General features: G+C 45.5%; 1 protein-coding gene across 1 annotated transcript; it reads right to left on the minus strand.

Moving 5' to 3' along the window:
- Positions 1 to 2,773: 2,773 nt before the first annotated feature.
- LOC124667545 (early nodulin-75-like) lies at positions 2,774 to 4,112 on the minus strand. Its single transcript, XM_047204811.1, has 3 exons — positions 4,004 to 4,112; positions 3,744 to 3,828; positions 2,774 to 3,605 (listed from the first exon to the last, which is right to left on the minus strand). Exons 1-3 carry the CDS (start codon positions 4,019 to 4,021, stop codon positions 2,953 to 2,955), a joined length of 756 nt encoding a protein of 251 aa, XP_047060767.1. The 5' UTR covers positions 4,022 to 4,112; the 3' UTR covers positions 2,774 to 2,952.
- Between the last annotated feature and the right edge of the window lie 8,827 nt (positions 4,113 to 12,939).

Raw genomic sequence — 12,939 nt, forward strand, 5'->3', positions numbered from 1 at the left:
GGATTGATCCCCGGAGCCATCTCCATCGACTCCACCACCTCCACTTCGACTCCATGATGGTTCATGATTAGTTCCTCCTCGGACTACGGGTTCTCGGCTGTAGCTAGTTGGTACTCTCTCTCTCCCATGTACTTCAATACAATGATCTCATGAGCTGCCTTACATGATTGAGATCCATATGATGTACTCAGTGTTGTGTTTGTTGGGATCCGATAAATTGTGGAATTGTGATCAAATTGTTCATCATATTATCATACTACAATAAGCTTTATCTTATCATAGCATGCATTATCGTGCCCTCACAATTATCAATTGCCTAACTGTAATTTGTCCACCCAACACATGTTATTTGGAGAGTTACTACTAGTGTAGATAGCTGGGAACCCCGGTCCTTCTGTCGTCATCATTGAACTACAGTCAACTACGCACTGGAATACTTTTCGGTGCCATCTCCTCTGTGCTACTGCTGCTGTGTTACTATTGTCATTGCTCTCATATTACTGCTGCTTTCACATCACTCCTGTTACTAGTGCTTTTTCAGGTGCAGCTGAATTGACAACTCTGCTGTTAAGGCTTATAAGTATTCTTTACCTTCCCCTGTGTTGAATTAATAAATTTGGATTTTACTTCACTTGAAGACTATTGTGATCCCCTATACTTGTGGGTCATCACTTGCCTTCTCCAGCGGCAACTCCGGCTCATTAATGCCCATAGCGAGGCAGATGCTGCGACGCTCTTCTGGTGGTGCAGGGCGCTGGAGAGGTGACAGAACATTGGCGCTTGACATAGCCAGGAGAGTGGCCATGGCGTGCATGGCCGGAGTTGGAAGAATAAAACATCCTCCACGCTAGAGATGTTTTCCTGCTCTTTGATGCCATCTTCGTCGACCATGGCGGACGCGCTGGGAGTAGCAACAGGTGAGGGGCTCCTGAGCGGCGCAAGCGCCACCACAGCCTCCCCGTCGGCATCGAACCAGGCTTCTTCCCCCTGTTCGTCATCCCAAGAATTTGGCACCTGCGTAGCCGGAGAAGCCATCAGCGGTACCAGAGGAGTGTACACAGGCGTGGCCCACGCAGCACCATCGCCCACAACGTCTCTGTACTCCCATGAGTTTAGAGTATCCGGCCAGGCGAAGGAGCAAGGAGGCGGCGACGCAAGCCTCAACGACCCCACTACAAGCGAAGCTGGTGCAGCCCTGATGGACTCAGTCCAAATTCTGTAGGTGTGCTGGAATGGTGAAGGGGCGGGAGCAGGAGACGGTGGCTCGATGTAGCCCAGGATGTTGGGGAGGCTGCTGCGCAGGTTGGCGATGCCCGTGCACATGAGGTGTTGGAGCCGCTCTGTCACTTCCGCGTTAGAGAGCGTCTCGATGTCGATGGCATCAGGCGTGGCGTTGAGCAGGGGAGGCGCAGGCGAGGTGAGGATGACGATGGAGGCGAGGGAGACCGCCGAGGCGCCATGGCACCGCCCCTTGTAGCCGCGCGAGGAGTGCACGGAGCGGTGGCGGTCCTGGCCACCATGGCGGGCACCGGTCGCGCCGCCAGAAGGGGCGCACGAGTTGCCGCGCGTGGCATGCGCCTCCCTGCCATTGTAGTGGTCGTCATCCTTGTCGTTGTGGCGGCGATGGAGGATTGGCTCGCGGTCGTCGCAGCGGTGGCCGTGACGCGAACGACTCCGATAGCGTCTTGGCCCGCGGTCATGATGATCCTCACGGCTCGGTGAGCGGGAGTGTCGACCCTCCACATGTCCACCATTCCGCGCCGGGCGGGAGCGAGAGCGCCCACCGGCGCCGCGGCGGTCGACGACGACCGCAACAGAGTGGGCATGCGAGCCGCTGCTACGCACCCCGCTCAAGCGCTCACCCGCATCCTGCAAGCGCCTTGCTGCGCCGAGCGGAGGGATGGTGGACGGTAGGACGGAATCCATCCCCACCCGCCGCCCGTCCACCGTGCCATGGCCCCATGCAGGCAGGGAGCGGGACGAAGGCCTGAAGTCCGAGACGGGCTCACGGCCGTCGAGCATGGGCGCACCGGAGTAATCCTCGATGTTGTTGATGTGATGGAGGACCCGGAATGTCATACCGCGCTTCGACTGATCTGGGTGGTCCTCAGCGACATGCACTTGGGAGGAGAGGCCACCAGGGGCCTTGTTGGCAAAAGTGAGCCAGAGCACCTTGGGAATGCGGTGAGGATCCAGCGTCCAGACGTGCACCCCGAAGGCGCGGGTGTCCTCCATGGTGGTGAAGCCGTCGTCTAGGCGCCGTAAGGCGCACTTCCGGCCGAGGATGTGATCGACGATGTCAGGCTTTCACGCGAACGGCGGGATGCCGCGACATCCAGGTGCACCCGGTAGAACATGTTGGCGTTGATGGCCTGGGAGACGGCGCGCCAAGGGCGGAAGTGCACGTCAAGGCCGTCCCGCTTGAAAGACTGGCACTTGGTGGCGCGCAGGACATTGTCACGCACCATGGTATATGTTGATGGTTTCTTCCTTGACATGGTATATACGTCCATTCTAGTTTTGGTCATGGACGCATATATTACTATAAGGAACATGTACTTGCGTTGCAACGGGTTTTATTGAATATGTTTTTAGTCTATGGACCTATGGTGTATGGAGAATTTCACTCTTACAGAGCATCTGTATGTCTCAACATTGTCCAGAACATCCCAGTGACATCTGTTCTAGTTCTTTCAGCACAGACAAGATCTCGGGACCACAACTTTCTGAGATTCTATGAGATGAACGGGTGATAAATAGTGAAAATCACCTCCCACTACAAATTAAGCACATTATTATTCCCCTTTTACGTTATTTAAACAAATTCCACCTTAAAACTAGAACTACATACATTTGATGTCTTCAGAGGAAAAAAGCAAAATCTTCCCTCCCACCCGGGTTTGCCGAAAGAGTCTACAGAAACAGATTCCTTTGCAAATTCCCTCTCCTTTTTTAAGCTATGCTGCATGCATTAGGATTCTCATCACTGAACATTGAAGTGATCTGGCTTCCATCTCCTTTTCCCCTAGCAACTGGACGGTAGTCATGGCTGTAACATCTTCCTTCTTGGACAGGAGAGCTCACATATCCGTACTCTGACATGTAAGGACTTGGCCTGTGACTATAGCTATGTGCTGCATAATAAGGTGCAGCATCATATCTGACGCCATGCATGTTGCTAGGATGGTTTGCCCAGTGGTCTCTATGCACATGGTGGCTGTATCGGTAGTCATGCGCCATGTGTATCACGGTGGCATCAGCGGCCGGTGTTTCAGCCGGTGGCGCCTCTTTGTTTTCCGGTGCGGCTTCCGCCGGCGCCGCTTCTGCAGGCGGAAGCTCGTCAGATGGCGGGTCAGCAGGCGGAGGCTCGTCAGATGGCGGGTCAGCAGGCGGAGGCTCGTCAGATGGCGGGTCAGCAGGCGGCGGTGGGGCTTCCCCTTCTGCGGGTGGCGCGGGAGGCTGAGCCTCCGCTGTAGGGTCGATGTGTGAGCAGATTGTAGGAACCTTCTTGGTCTTCCTGATGGCCTTCACAATCCTCTCAGGATCAGCAGTCCCGACCACCGTGATCTTGTGGTTAGCTTGATCAACATAGACTTCCCCTATACCTGCACAAAGCCCATTTCATAGTTTGTATAAGATGTTGTGGACAAGCTTGAAGCTTCCAGTAAAGGGCAGATGCAGAACTCGACAATTCAATGGTGGGAAACTACAGCGTTCTTGTTTAGGAGGATCAGAATGTTTACCTTCAATACCACTTAGGGTCTTTTTGATCTTATGCACGCAGCCATTGCAGTCCATCCTAACGTGTAGCTCTGTTATTCGTGGTGTCTGCAGATTCTTGTAGACAGATTAGTACAAGCATCATCATGGAAACAAGCGCCAAAGGAGATCAGCGTCATAATTTATTGTAGTTAAAGCATTAGAAACTTAACAAATAGTACTAAATTTAAAATCATGAGAACAAAAATGTGTTTGAGTTATAGAGATCGATGAGCTTGCAAACCTCTGATTCTGAAGTCATTACTGAAGTTCCCTATTGGAGAATTAGGCTGGGTCTTCAATCGTGAAGTCCTTGTGGAGAACTCTTATTAGGACATTAGTTGAAGGTTGTGAGTCATGGACCATGCAAAGGAGCTGCATTTATATTGAGAGGCAGGGAAGGCTGAGATAGAATATTTGTAGGCCAGTTTATGTGTCATCCAAAGAATCACTGGAAAGTGAAAGAGGAGCCCTTTGATATCCCTATCTTGGTACAAACTCCTTTACTTCTCCATGAGTTGTGCCTGCAAGTGGGTTCCAAGATGTGCTGAAAATTAGCCCCAGTTGGTCTAGAACCAGAATCGAACCGGTTAATTGTTACACCTGTTAGTATATCTAGATAACTCGGACCAGTTTCTTGATAACCAGATGGAACACCATTCACCATGCAACACCAGTACAGCTGATGCTATATTTCTTTTGCCCACCACAGCTGCTATCGTATTACTAGGAACTAAAAAAAAATCAGCTTGCTATTTTTCATCAGCATGTCTGATTTAGGTAGTGCTCGTATGAAGTTATAGCTTTGAAGGATAATGTTCTTTGCTTCATGTTTGGGCTATGGAGCAGTAGTGTTTCTAATATCAAATTGCCTTGTGGTATGTAGCTACTGCATCACATAAGTGTTCCATAGACGAGATGGTTTTGTCCATGACTCTATTGAAGAGATCCATTTGTTCATGGCTGCCAAGCTCAGTTGATAAAAAAATCCACCCAAAAGTCAGCACAGTGTTCTCCTTTGCGGAACTATATGTATGTGGTTTATTGAGTTGGGTGATATCGCCTCCACTTATGAGTTGTGAGGAGGTCTACTGATTTTCAATTCTGGCATTTATTGATTGGAGTGCCGAAAGGAATATCCCCTGGCCGGCCAAGACAGAAGATAGAACCATGACAAGATGATAGATGGGGGCACCTTTGGTCAAAAGAAGCTCTCTTTTGAGAGGTGGACGATATCCACTCCTGGAGAATCCCCTCAGCTAAAGAAAGGTACTTACATGTCTTTGTGGCCTCAGTAAAACCTCATATAATGCAATTTTGTAGCTCTCCAGTGATGGTAGACATTTTCCGCAAGTTGCAAATTATCATCTTCTTCACTTCATTTTGCGCAACAAGAATATATGTAGCTCTGCATTCAGTAATATGTCATATATTTTTAAATGGAATTGAAGAGACGTGTAGAAGGGTAAACCGAAGGGTTTGGGGGGAATCCTCACACGTAAACCGTGGGGTTGCATGTATATTTATAGGGGGCAAAGGCCAATTAGGGTTAGGTACAACTAGGGTACAATACACGTATAATACAAGTATAAACATGCTAACAAGACGGCCATTTGATATATGGACAGAACAAAAGAGGAATTGTATTTGCCATTTGTGTGCTATATGCTATAATATATCTTTGTGTAGAAAGGAAAATTATGTCTGGTTAGGCCTTGCTAGATCAATGCCTGGACTTTATTTCTCTATCTTAGTCAGTATGGTTGCAACAAAATAAGCATGTCCCAAGCTCTTCCATTCATCTTCCCAAAGGGAAAATATTATCAAATTGTGCTGTGTCTTCATAAAACAAAAATGGATTGCCACCATAGCTGAGGATTCAGTTGAAGTTTACTGAAATTGAAATAGTTACCCCATAGTCTTAATTAATAAAGCATACATGGGTTTGCTGTGTTAATGATAAATTGGGTTTCTACTAGAATAGTACAAGTTGTTTTCTCTTCTCTTTTAATTAAGATATCGTACTGAAATATGACGATTTTAAATATTATTGCTCTTCTCTCTTAGTATTTGTCGTATTGGACATTGATTTGATCTGCAATGCACACTTTTAACCATTACTTCTGAAATTAACTAATAGTATATCTTAGGAGAAGCTATATAAAAAAAATGATATGGAAGTGTTTTTCATGACAAAAGTACCAACTAATGTATCATTTAACCTCTCAAGTTTGAAGTACTTCAGATCTTCATGTATATTAGTGTTAGTGGTCAAAAATTTCGAGAAGTCGACGAGAAAGAACGGAGTAGAACAACAGGGTGGTAATAGTTTCTAACAAAAGAGTATTTGTTCTCGTATTAATACCAAAAACTACTCTAGAGTTGTAAACCCCTGGTACAAGAGCGTCTGCTTTTGCACCTGGCAGAAACTTGGATGTATTTCGGAGAAGTGTACTGCGGGCAGACCGACCGGCAACATATTGCACCGACGTAGGTAGGAGTGATTTCTTGAATGATGAGGCAGCTATTCTAGAGCTTGAAAATATATGGCTGCCATTAACTATAATATTATAGTAATGAAAATCAATATGTTTCGGGATATAAATTTGTAATGAGCAACACGCAGAGGATATTTAATACTGGAGTTAAGGATGGACCAGATACAGAATATAGCGGGATCACCGGTGAACTTGTAGAAAAGCTGAAGAGGGAATACAAACCAATATGTTCAGCATTTCATGTGTGAGTACCATACAAAGTAAGAGAAGCAAGTTAATGTTGCAGCTTTTGAAAAACCAGATGGTACACAAAATTATTCCTCTCGGTTTTAGTTATCATGACAAGGATACAGTAAAAGTGATACTGCAAACAAATACCCCGACGTGCAGTTGTTCTCATCTCCTATGTATCAGTTACATCAGATACTCAATAAAGGTTCAGAACAACAAATCCAACATCGTCACGTCACACTAGAGACAATGTGTAGCACTCATGAACATTTCATTCGCTCTGTATGGAATGTTTCTGTAAGGACTGTTGGAAATACTTCTTCTATCTGGTATTTTGCAACTTTATGAACTGTTATTCCAAAGATGAAACGTTCCAACTACTGTATCCTCGATTTATATCCTCACATGTCTATAAGAAAAGGAGAGAGCAAAACGGAACAGGGTGTATATTTGAGTTGAAAATGTCTGCCTCTGTTTCTTCGGACGTGACGCCATGTCCTGCACCTTCGACGACTTCTTCACCGAGCAGGGTAATAGGGGACGGGTTGGCTGCTACATCGACTTTGCCCACCCGTGTCCTTGCGCCCCGGACTGCTGAGCATGAAGACGTGGAGACCGTCTCGCCTCGTACTCCTCCACCTATGGCATCGCCTTTCACCAATGGGGTAACACCTATTCGCTGTAGCGGGAGGCATGGAGTGGCGATAGATGGTTCTTCTGCGACAGATGAAGACTCCATGAAGAAGGCGATGCGCTGCAAGGCGGCTATTAATTTGGACTCTCATGGTACAGAAAAATCTTCCAAGTCTTTTCTTTCGTTTTCATCTACTTCTATTTCTTCGAAGCTTTATAATGTTGGTGTTAGTTTGGGTAGTAATGCTAGAGAGGTAGATATTTCAACTAGAGTCTTGAGACATATGGAATTTGACCCTCTTACGGTTATTCCTAAAGTTTCGACTAAGTTGGATACCACTTATCTAGATGATGATGAGGAAGCGAATGTCACAGCAGATGGTCAGCTTTTATCTCACCTAGTGGGTGAAGTGTCGGAAGTTGGTTTGGATGAGGATGGGCTATACTCTTTGTATGAGTTAAAAGCATTCAGCCGGAAATCTAAATCTTCATCTAACAAGAAACCGTGAAATCGGTCTAAGTTAGCCAAATCTCCTATTGTTTCCCAATGAATGGCATGTTTGCAAATAGCAGAGGTCTGAGTGACTTGGCTAAACACTTACATTTTGCTGATTGTATTCAGGACCACAATTTGAACTTTTTGAAAATTTTGGAAACCGGTAAACGAGATTTCTCACAAACTTCTTTTGAACCGTATATCAGGAGTGCAGACTTTACATGGATTTGTTGTCCACCGCGTGGAAGATCCGGGGACATTTTACTTGATGTCAGAAATGACTCTATGGAAGTGTTGGCTAGTTCACATGGGGAATTTCATATTAAATTCCACATACGTAATCGTGCTGATAATTTCCTATGGAGTCTAGTCGCCATGTATGGTGCGGCCCAGGAGGACTCTAAGGCCGCTTTTCTTCGCGAACTTATTAATATTGCAAAAGACAATCCACATACAATTCTCATTGGAGGTGATTTTAATTTGTTAAGGTTTCCGTTTGAAAAGAGTAGAGGTTTCGTTTGAGAAGAGTAGAGGCCGGTTTGACAACCATTGGACCTCCCTATTCAATACGGTCATTGATAGCTTGAATCTAAGAGAGGTCTCTATGATTGGAAGACAGTTTACTTGGGCTAATAGCCTTCTAGAACCCACATACGAAAAACTAGACCGAGTACTCATGGATACTGATTGGGAATCTAAATTCTCAATGGTGTCAGTACGAGCTCTAGAACACATTGTAGGTTTCTTGGACCATGCTCCCATCTTATTGACTACTGGATTGTCTAGACCATCATCTACTCGCCGGTTCAAGTTTAAACTAGGATGGTTACAACGGGAAGGTTTTCAAGATATGGTCAAGAAAGTTTGGCAAAGACCTGTTGCTGGTGAGTCTCCAATACAGAGGTGGAATAATAAGACGCGTGCGGTACGCAAACACCTATCTAGTTGGGCTCGCCATACAACACGTCGCACAAGAAATTGAGCTTAATAGCCAATCAAATGCAGAAATAGCAAGACTTTTATGTGAGGAGGAGCTTAAGTGGTACCAAAGATCTAAAGCTCAATTCATTTTGGAAGGGGATTTGAATACAATATATTTTCATAGTATTGTCAATGGAAGACATAGGAAGAAACGTATTCAATTTCTAGTCCAAACAGAGGGTACGATTGAGGGTCATGACCAACTAAATTCGTATATCACTAATTATTATAAAGCTTTGTTAGGAAGGCAACTTCTCTATGGATGAGTCTAGAACTGATGATATCCCCTAGGTTTCTGATGAGGAAAATGGCTTACTTACGACCCTCTATACCGAGGACGAAATTAGAAAAACGGTTTTTCAAATGGAACACAATAAAGCACCTGGTCCCGATGGCTTCCCGGCTGAGTTTTACCAGTCTTTCTGGGATGTTATCAAGGATGACTTCGTAGTTCTGTTTGGATTTCTTCATTCTGGACAACTAGAGTTGTTCCGCTTGAATTTTGGTGAGATAATTTTATTGCCTAAGGTTAATGATGCAGAAAGGATACAACACTATCGACCTATCTGCCTTCTTAATGTTAGCATTAAAATTTTCACTAAGGTTTCTACCATTCGGCTGAACTCAGTGGCTGACCATGTGATTCATCCTTCACAAACCGCTTTTATGGAAGGTCGTAACATCCTTGATGGGGGGGGGGGGGGTTATCTTGCATGAAACGGTTCATGAATTACATTGAAATTTTTTGAATGGGGTAATTCTAAAGCTTGACTTTTAAAAAGCCTATGATAAGGTTAAGTTGTCTTTCCTTCAACAAACTCTCAGAATGAAAGGTTTTTTTAAAAGAGTGGCGGGCTTTAATCCATAGTTTTGTCTAGGGAGTAAATGTTGCTATTAAAGTCAATGATGACATTGGCAAATACTTTCAAACCAAGAAGGGACTTAGACAGGGTGATCCATTATCGCCAATACTATTTAACATAGTGGCTGATATGCTCGCTGTCATGATTGAGCGCGCAAAATCTGATGACCAAATTGAAGGTGTGATTCCCCATCTCGTTGATGGTGGATTATCTATTCTTCAATATGCTGATGATATAATTCTTTTTATGGAACATGATATCGAAAAAGCAAGAAACCTGAAGTTGATTCTATCAGTGTTAGAGCAATTATCGGGTCTAAAGATTAATTTCCATAAGAGTAAGTTGTTTTGCTTCGGTGAGGCTCAGGATCAGGTTGACCTATATGCTCAATTATTTGGGTGCGGTCAAGGTCATTATCGGAGACTCACCATAGCCGAATGGAAAATGGTAGAGCACCGACTTCAAATTAGATTAAGTAGTTGGAAAGGCAAATTACTATCCCTAGGATGAAGATTAGTCCTTATCAACTCAGTACTAAGCAACATGGTACTGTATATGATATCTTTCTTCCAACTTTCGAGAGGAGTCTTAAAACGACTGGATTATTTCCGGTCAAGATTCTTCTGGCAGGGTGATAGTCAGAAGCGGAAATATCGTCTGGCTAAATGGAGTGTGGTTTGTCGCCCCAAAGATCAAGGAGGTCTTGGTATTCAAGACCTCGAGATAAAAAAATTGCCCTACTTGGTAAGTGGTTGTTCAAACTACTTACTGAGGATAGAATTTGGCAAACCTTACTTAGGAGAAAGTACATCGGCTCAAATGCGTTGTCTCAGGTTCCTTGGAAACCTAGAGACTCCCATTTTTGGGTTGGGCTTATGGCGACGAAGAAGTTCTTCTTCCCATATGTATCTTTCTCAATTGAGGATGGATTGGAGATTAGATTCTGGGAGAATAAATGGCTAGGCAATGCCTCGCTCCGAGAACAGTATCCGGTACTGTACAATTTTGTGCGGCATAAGAGTGATACACTCGCTACGGTGCTGGAAACATCCCCACCGAGTGAATTGTTTTACATTCTGGGTTCTAACACATATTCTACCGTGCATCATGCCCAACTCACCATGCCACCACGACTCATGTGGAGTAATATATCTGACGGAACTAAATAGTCAGGAAAAAGTTTTTTTAATAATTCACTTATACTGCTCTCCATCTGGTCGTGCATATAGTCAAGCACGAACATGCTATGCAAAAGTCGAATTTATTACTCCTCTGTTTTCATTAGATCTGTACTCGGATCTTGGAATGGGCCTTGACTCGACGATTTCCTATCTATATATATTTCACTACATTTCTTATCTTTCATCTTAGAGATCTAATGAAATCTGAACCATTAGTTAATTCATGAAGTCTACCACTTCAGACCCACGGCTGCTAGTACGGACATAATTATAATTTTTGAATCTAATATTTTTTTGATGATACCATATTTTTGAACAATTGAAGAGAAGAGGCCTATATATTTACCATAGTCTTGTTTTAAAGCATCCATGTTGCTCCAGTGTTTCCATCTAGGTTTTTAAAAAATGCACATGAAGAAATGCAAAAGTATATTAAATTCATTGTTTAAGCCTCCAAGTTCGACTATGTATTTGTTGAAGAGACGCCATTGGCATGTCACTTATGATGAACAGTGAGTTGTGTGTAGGCCGAATGTACGAGGATAGAAAGCAACTTTAGTGGAAGGATACGAATGTAGTACATTATTTGCAGATAGACAGGTCTCAAGGAACAGCTATTTAACAGATGGCCATGGCAGCGTCGAGTTTTGGGCATCTTTTCTTTGCCGGGGAGGTATTTCTAACCTGCTGGCATATATGGAAGATCAGGAATAGTGTATTTTGTACTTACACGCAAATGCGTGTGTAAGGGTATTTTACTCTTATCCATTATTTTGCTAACAATGACACTGTAGCTAGAGTAATCGGACTAATACATGCATACAAGATTATTCACAGGTATTAGTCTAACAGACATAATGGTGTATCAATGGAACAAGAGGGCGAAGGGAGACCCCCCCCCCCCCCATTTCGATGAGAAAAGGGGACACTTTTTCTCTCTTCGGGCCGTCATCTGGTCCGGCGGCACCGGCCGTGACGCCGGCTTGCCCAGCGCCCATCGGCCCTGGCACCAGTGCCCACCGGGCACATTCCAGGCTGCTTAGCAAGGACGCCCGGTGCCTGCCCGGTCCCTCGTCCGGTTTCTGCCTGCTGGCCCGGCGCCTGGCCCGGCGGCACCGGCTCATGAAGTGGCTGGCCCGGCATAGGCCGGCCCCTCTGCCAGTGCGCACCGGAGCACTTCCAGGAGATCAACTCGCCCACTCGGTGCAAGGCCCGACGGCACCGGGCATGCCACCGGCCAGTCAGGTGCCTGGCCCGATAGACCGGCCTTCTCGACTTACTGCTAAGCTGGACAAGTTCCCAATGGTTGGATTTCAAGTGAAGCTATATATACCCCTTCACCTAGCTCAAAACACTTAGGCACTACATTACACTTTGTTCTTGAGCTCTCTCTCTCATACTCCATTGTTGGAAACACCAAAAGCCTCAGATCTCCCTCCTCCTCTACCCAAACTCAAATCCCTCCAGGGAAAAGCTAGAGGAGGTCTTGATCTATAGTTCCACCGAGGCAAATCTTGTTCCCCCTTGTATTCTTCGAGATACCTGCTCTCTAGGGTTTCTTGGAAACACTAGGTGGGCAAAAGCATCCGGAAGCATCCGGGCTGTGGATTTGCTCCTGACAAGATTGTGAAGGTTTAGAGGCTGCCTCAAAGTCTACCACAAGTGAAAGAGTTATTCCTTCGTGTGATAGGCTCGGAGAAGAAGGTGAGCCTTCGTGGCGTTGGGAAATCCTTCGTGGGATCCCCACCTCTCCAAACGTGCGTACCTTCTTGCAAAGGAAGGGAACACGGGAATACATCTTTGAATGTACTAGGACGTCGCCTAGAGGGGGGGGGGGGGTTGAATAGGTGGTGTATAAAAACTTCTACTTGAGAGCTAAACTAGGCGGAATAAAACTACACATGTGTTTACTAGTTTAGCTCAAAGCCTATCAACTAGGGGTTTGCCTAAGAGCACCAACAACCTATGCTAGCATGATGAGCAACAAGGTGATAACAAGATAGGTATAGCATCAAGCATGATAGATATCACAATGTAAAGCGCATATGTAAAGGAGCTTGGGTTGAGAAGTAACCGGTGCACGAGGAGACGACGATGTATCCCGAAGTTCACACCCAAGGGTGCTACGTCTCCGTTGGAGCGGTGTGGAGGCACGAGGCACTCCAATGAGCCACTAGGGCCACCGTATTCTCCTCGAGCCTTTCCTCCAAGGGGGAAAGCCTCGATCCACTAAGGGACCCTTGAGGGTGGTCACCGAACCCGTACAAGCTTGGGCAAACTCCCAAGTATCAAGCTTG

The sequence above is a fragment of the Lolium rigidum genome, chromosome 6 (genome assembly GCF_022539505.1).
Source record: "Lolium rigidum isolate FL_2022 chromosome 6, APGP_CSIRO_Lrig_0.1, whole genome shotgun sequence".
In the NCBI taxonomy this organism is placed as follows: Eukaryota; Viridiplantae; Streptophyta; class Magnoliopsida; order Poales; family Poaceae; genus Lolium; species Lolium rigidum.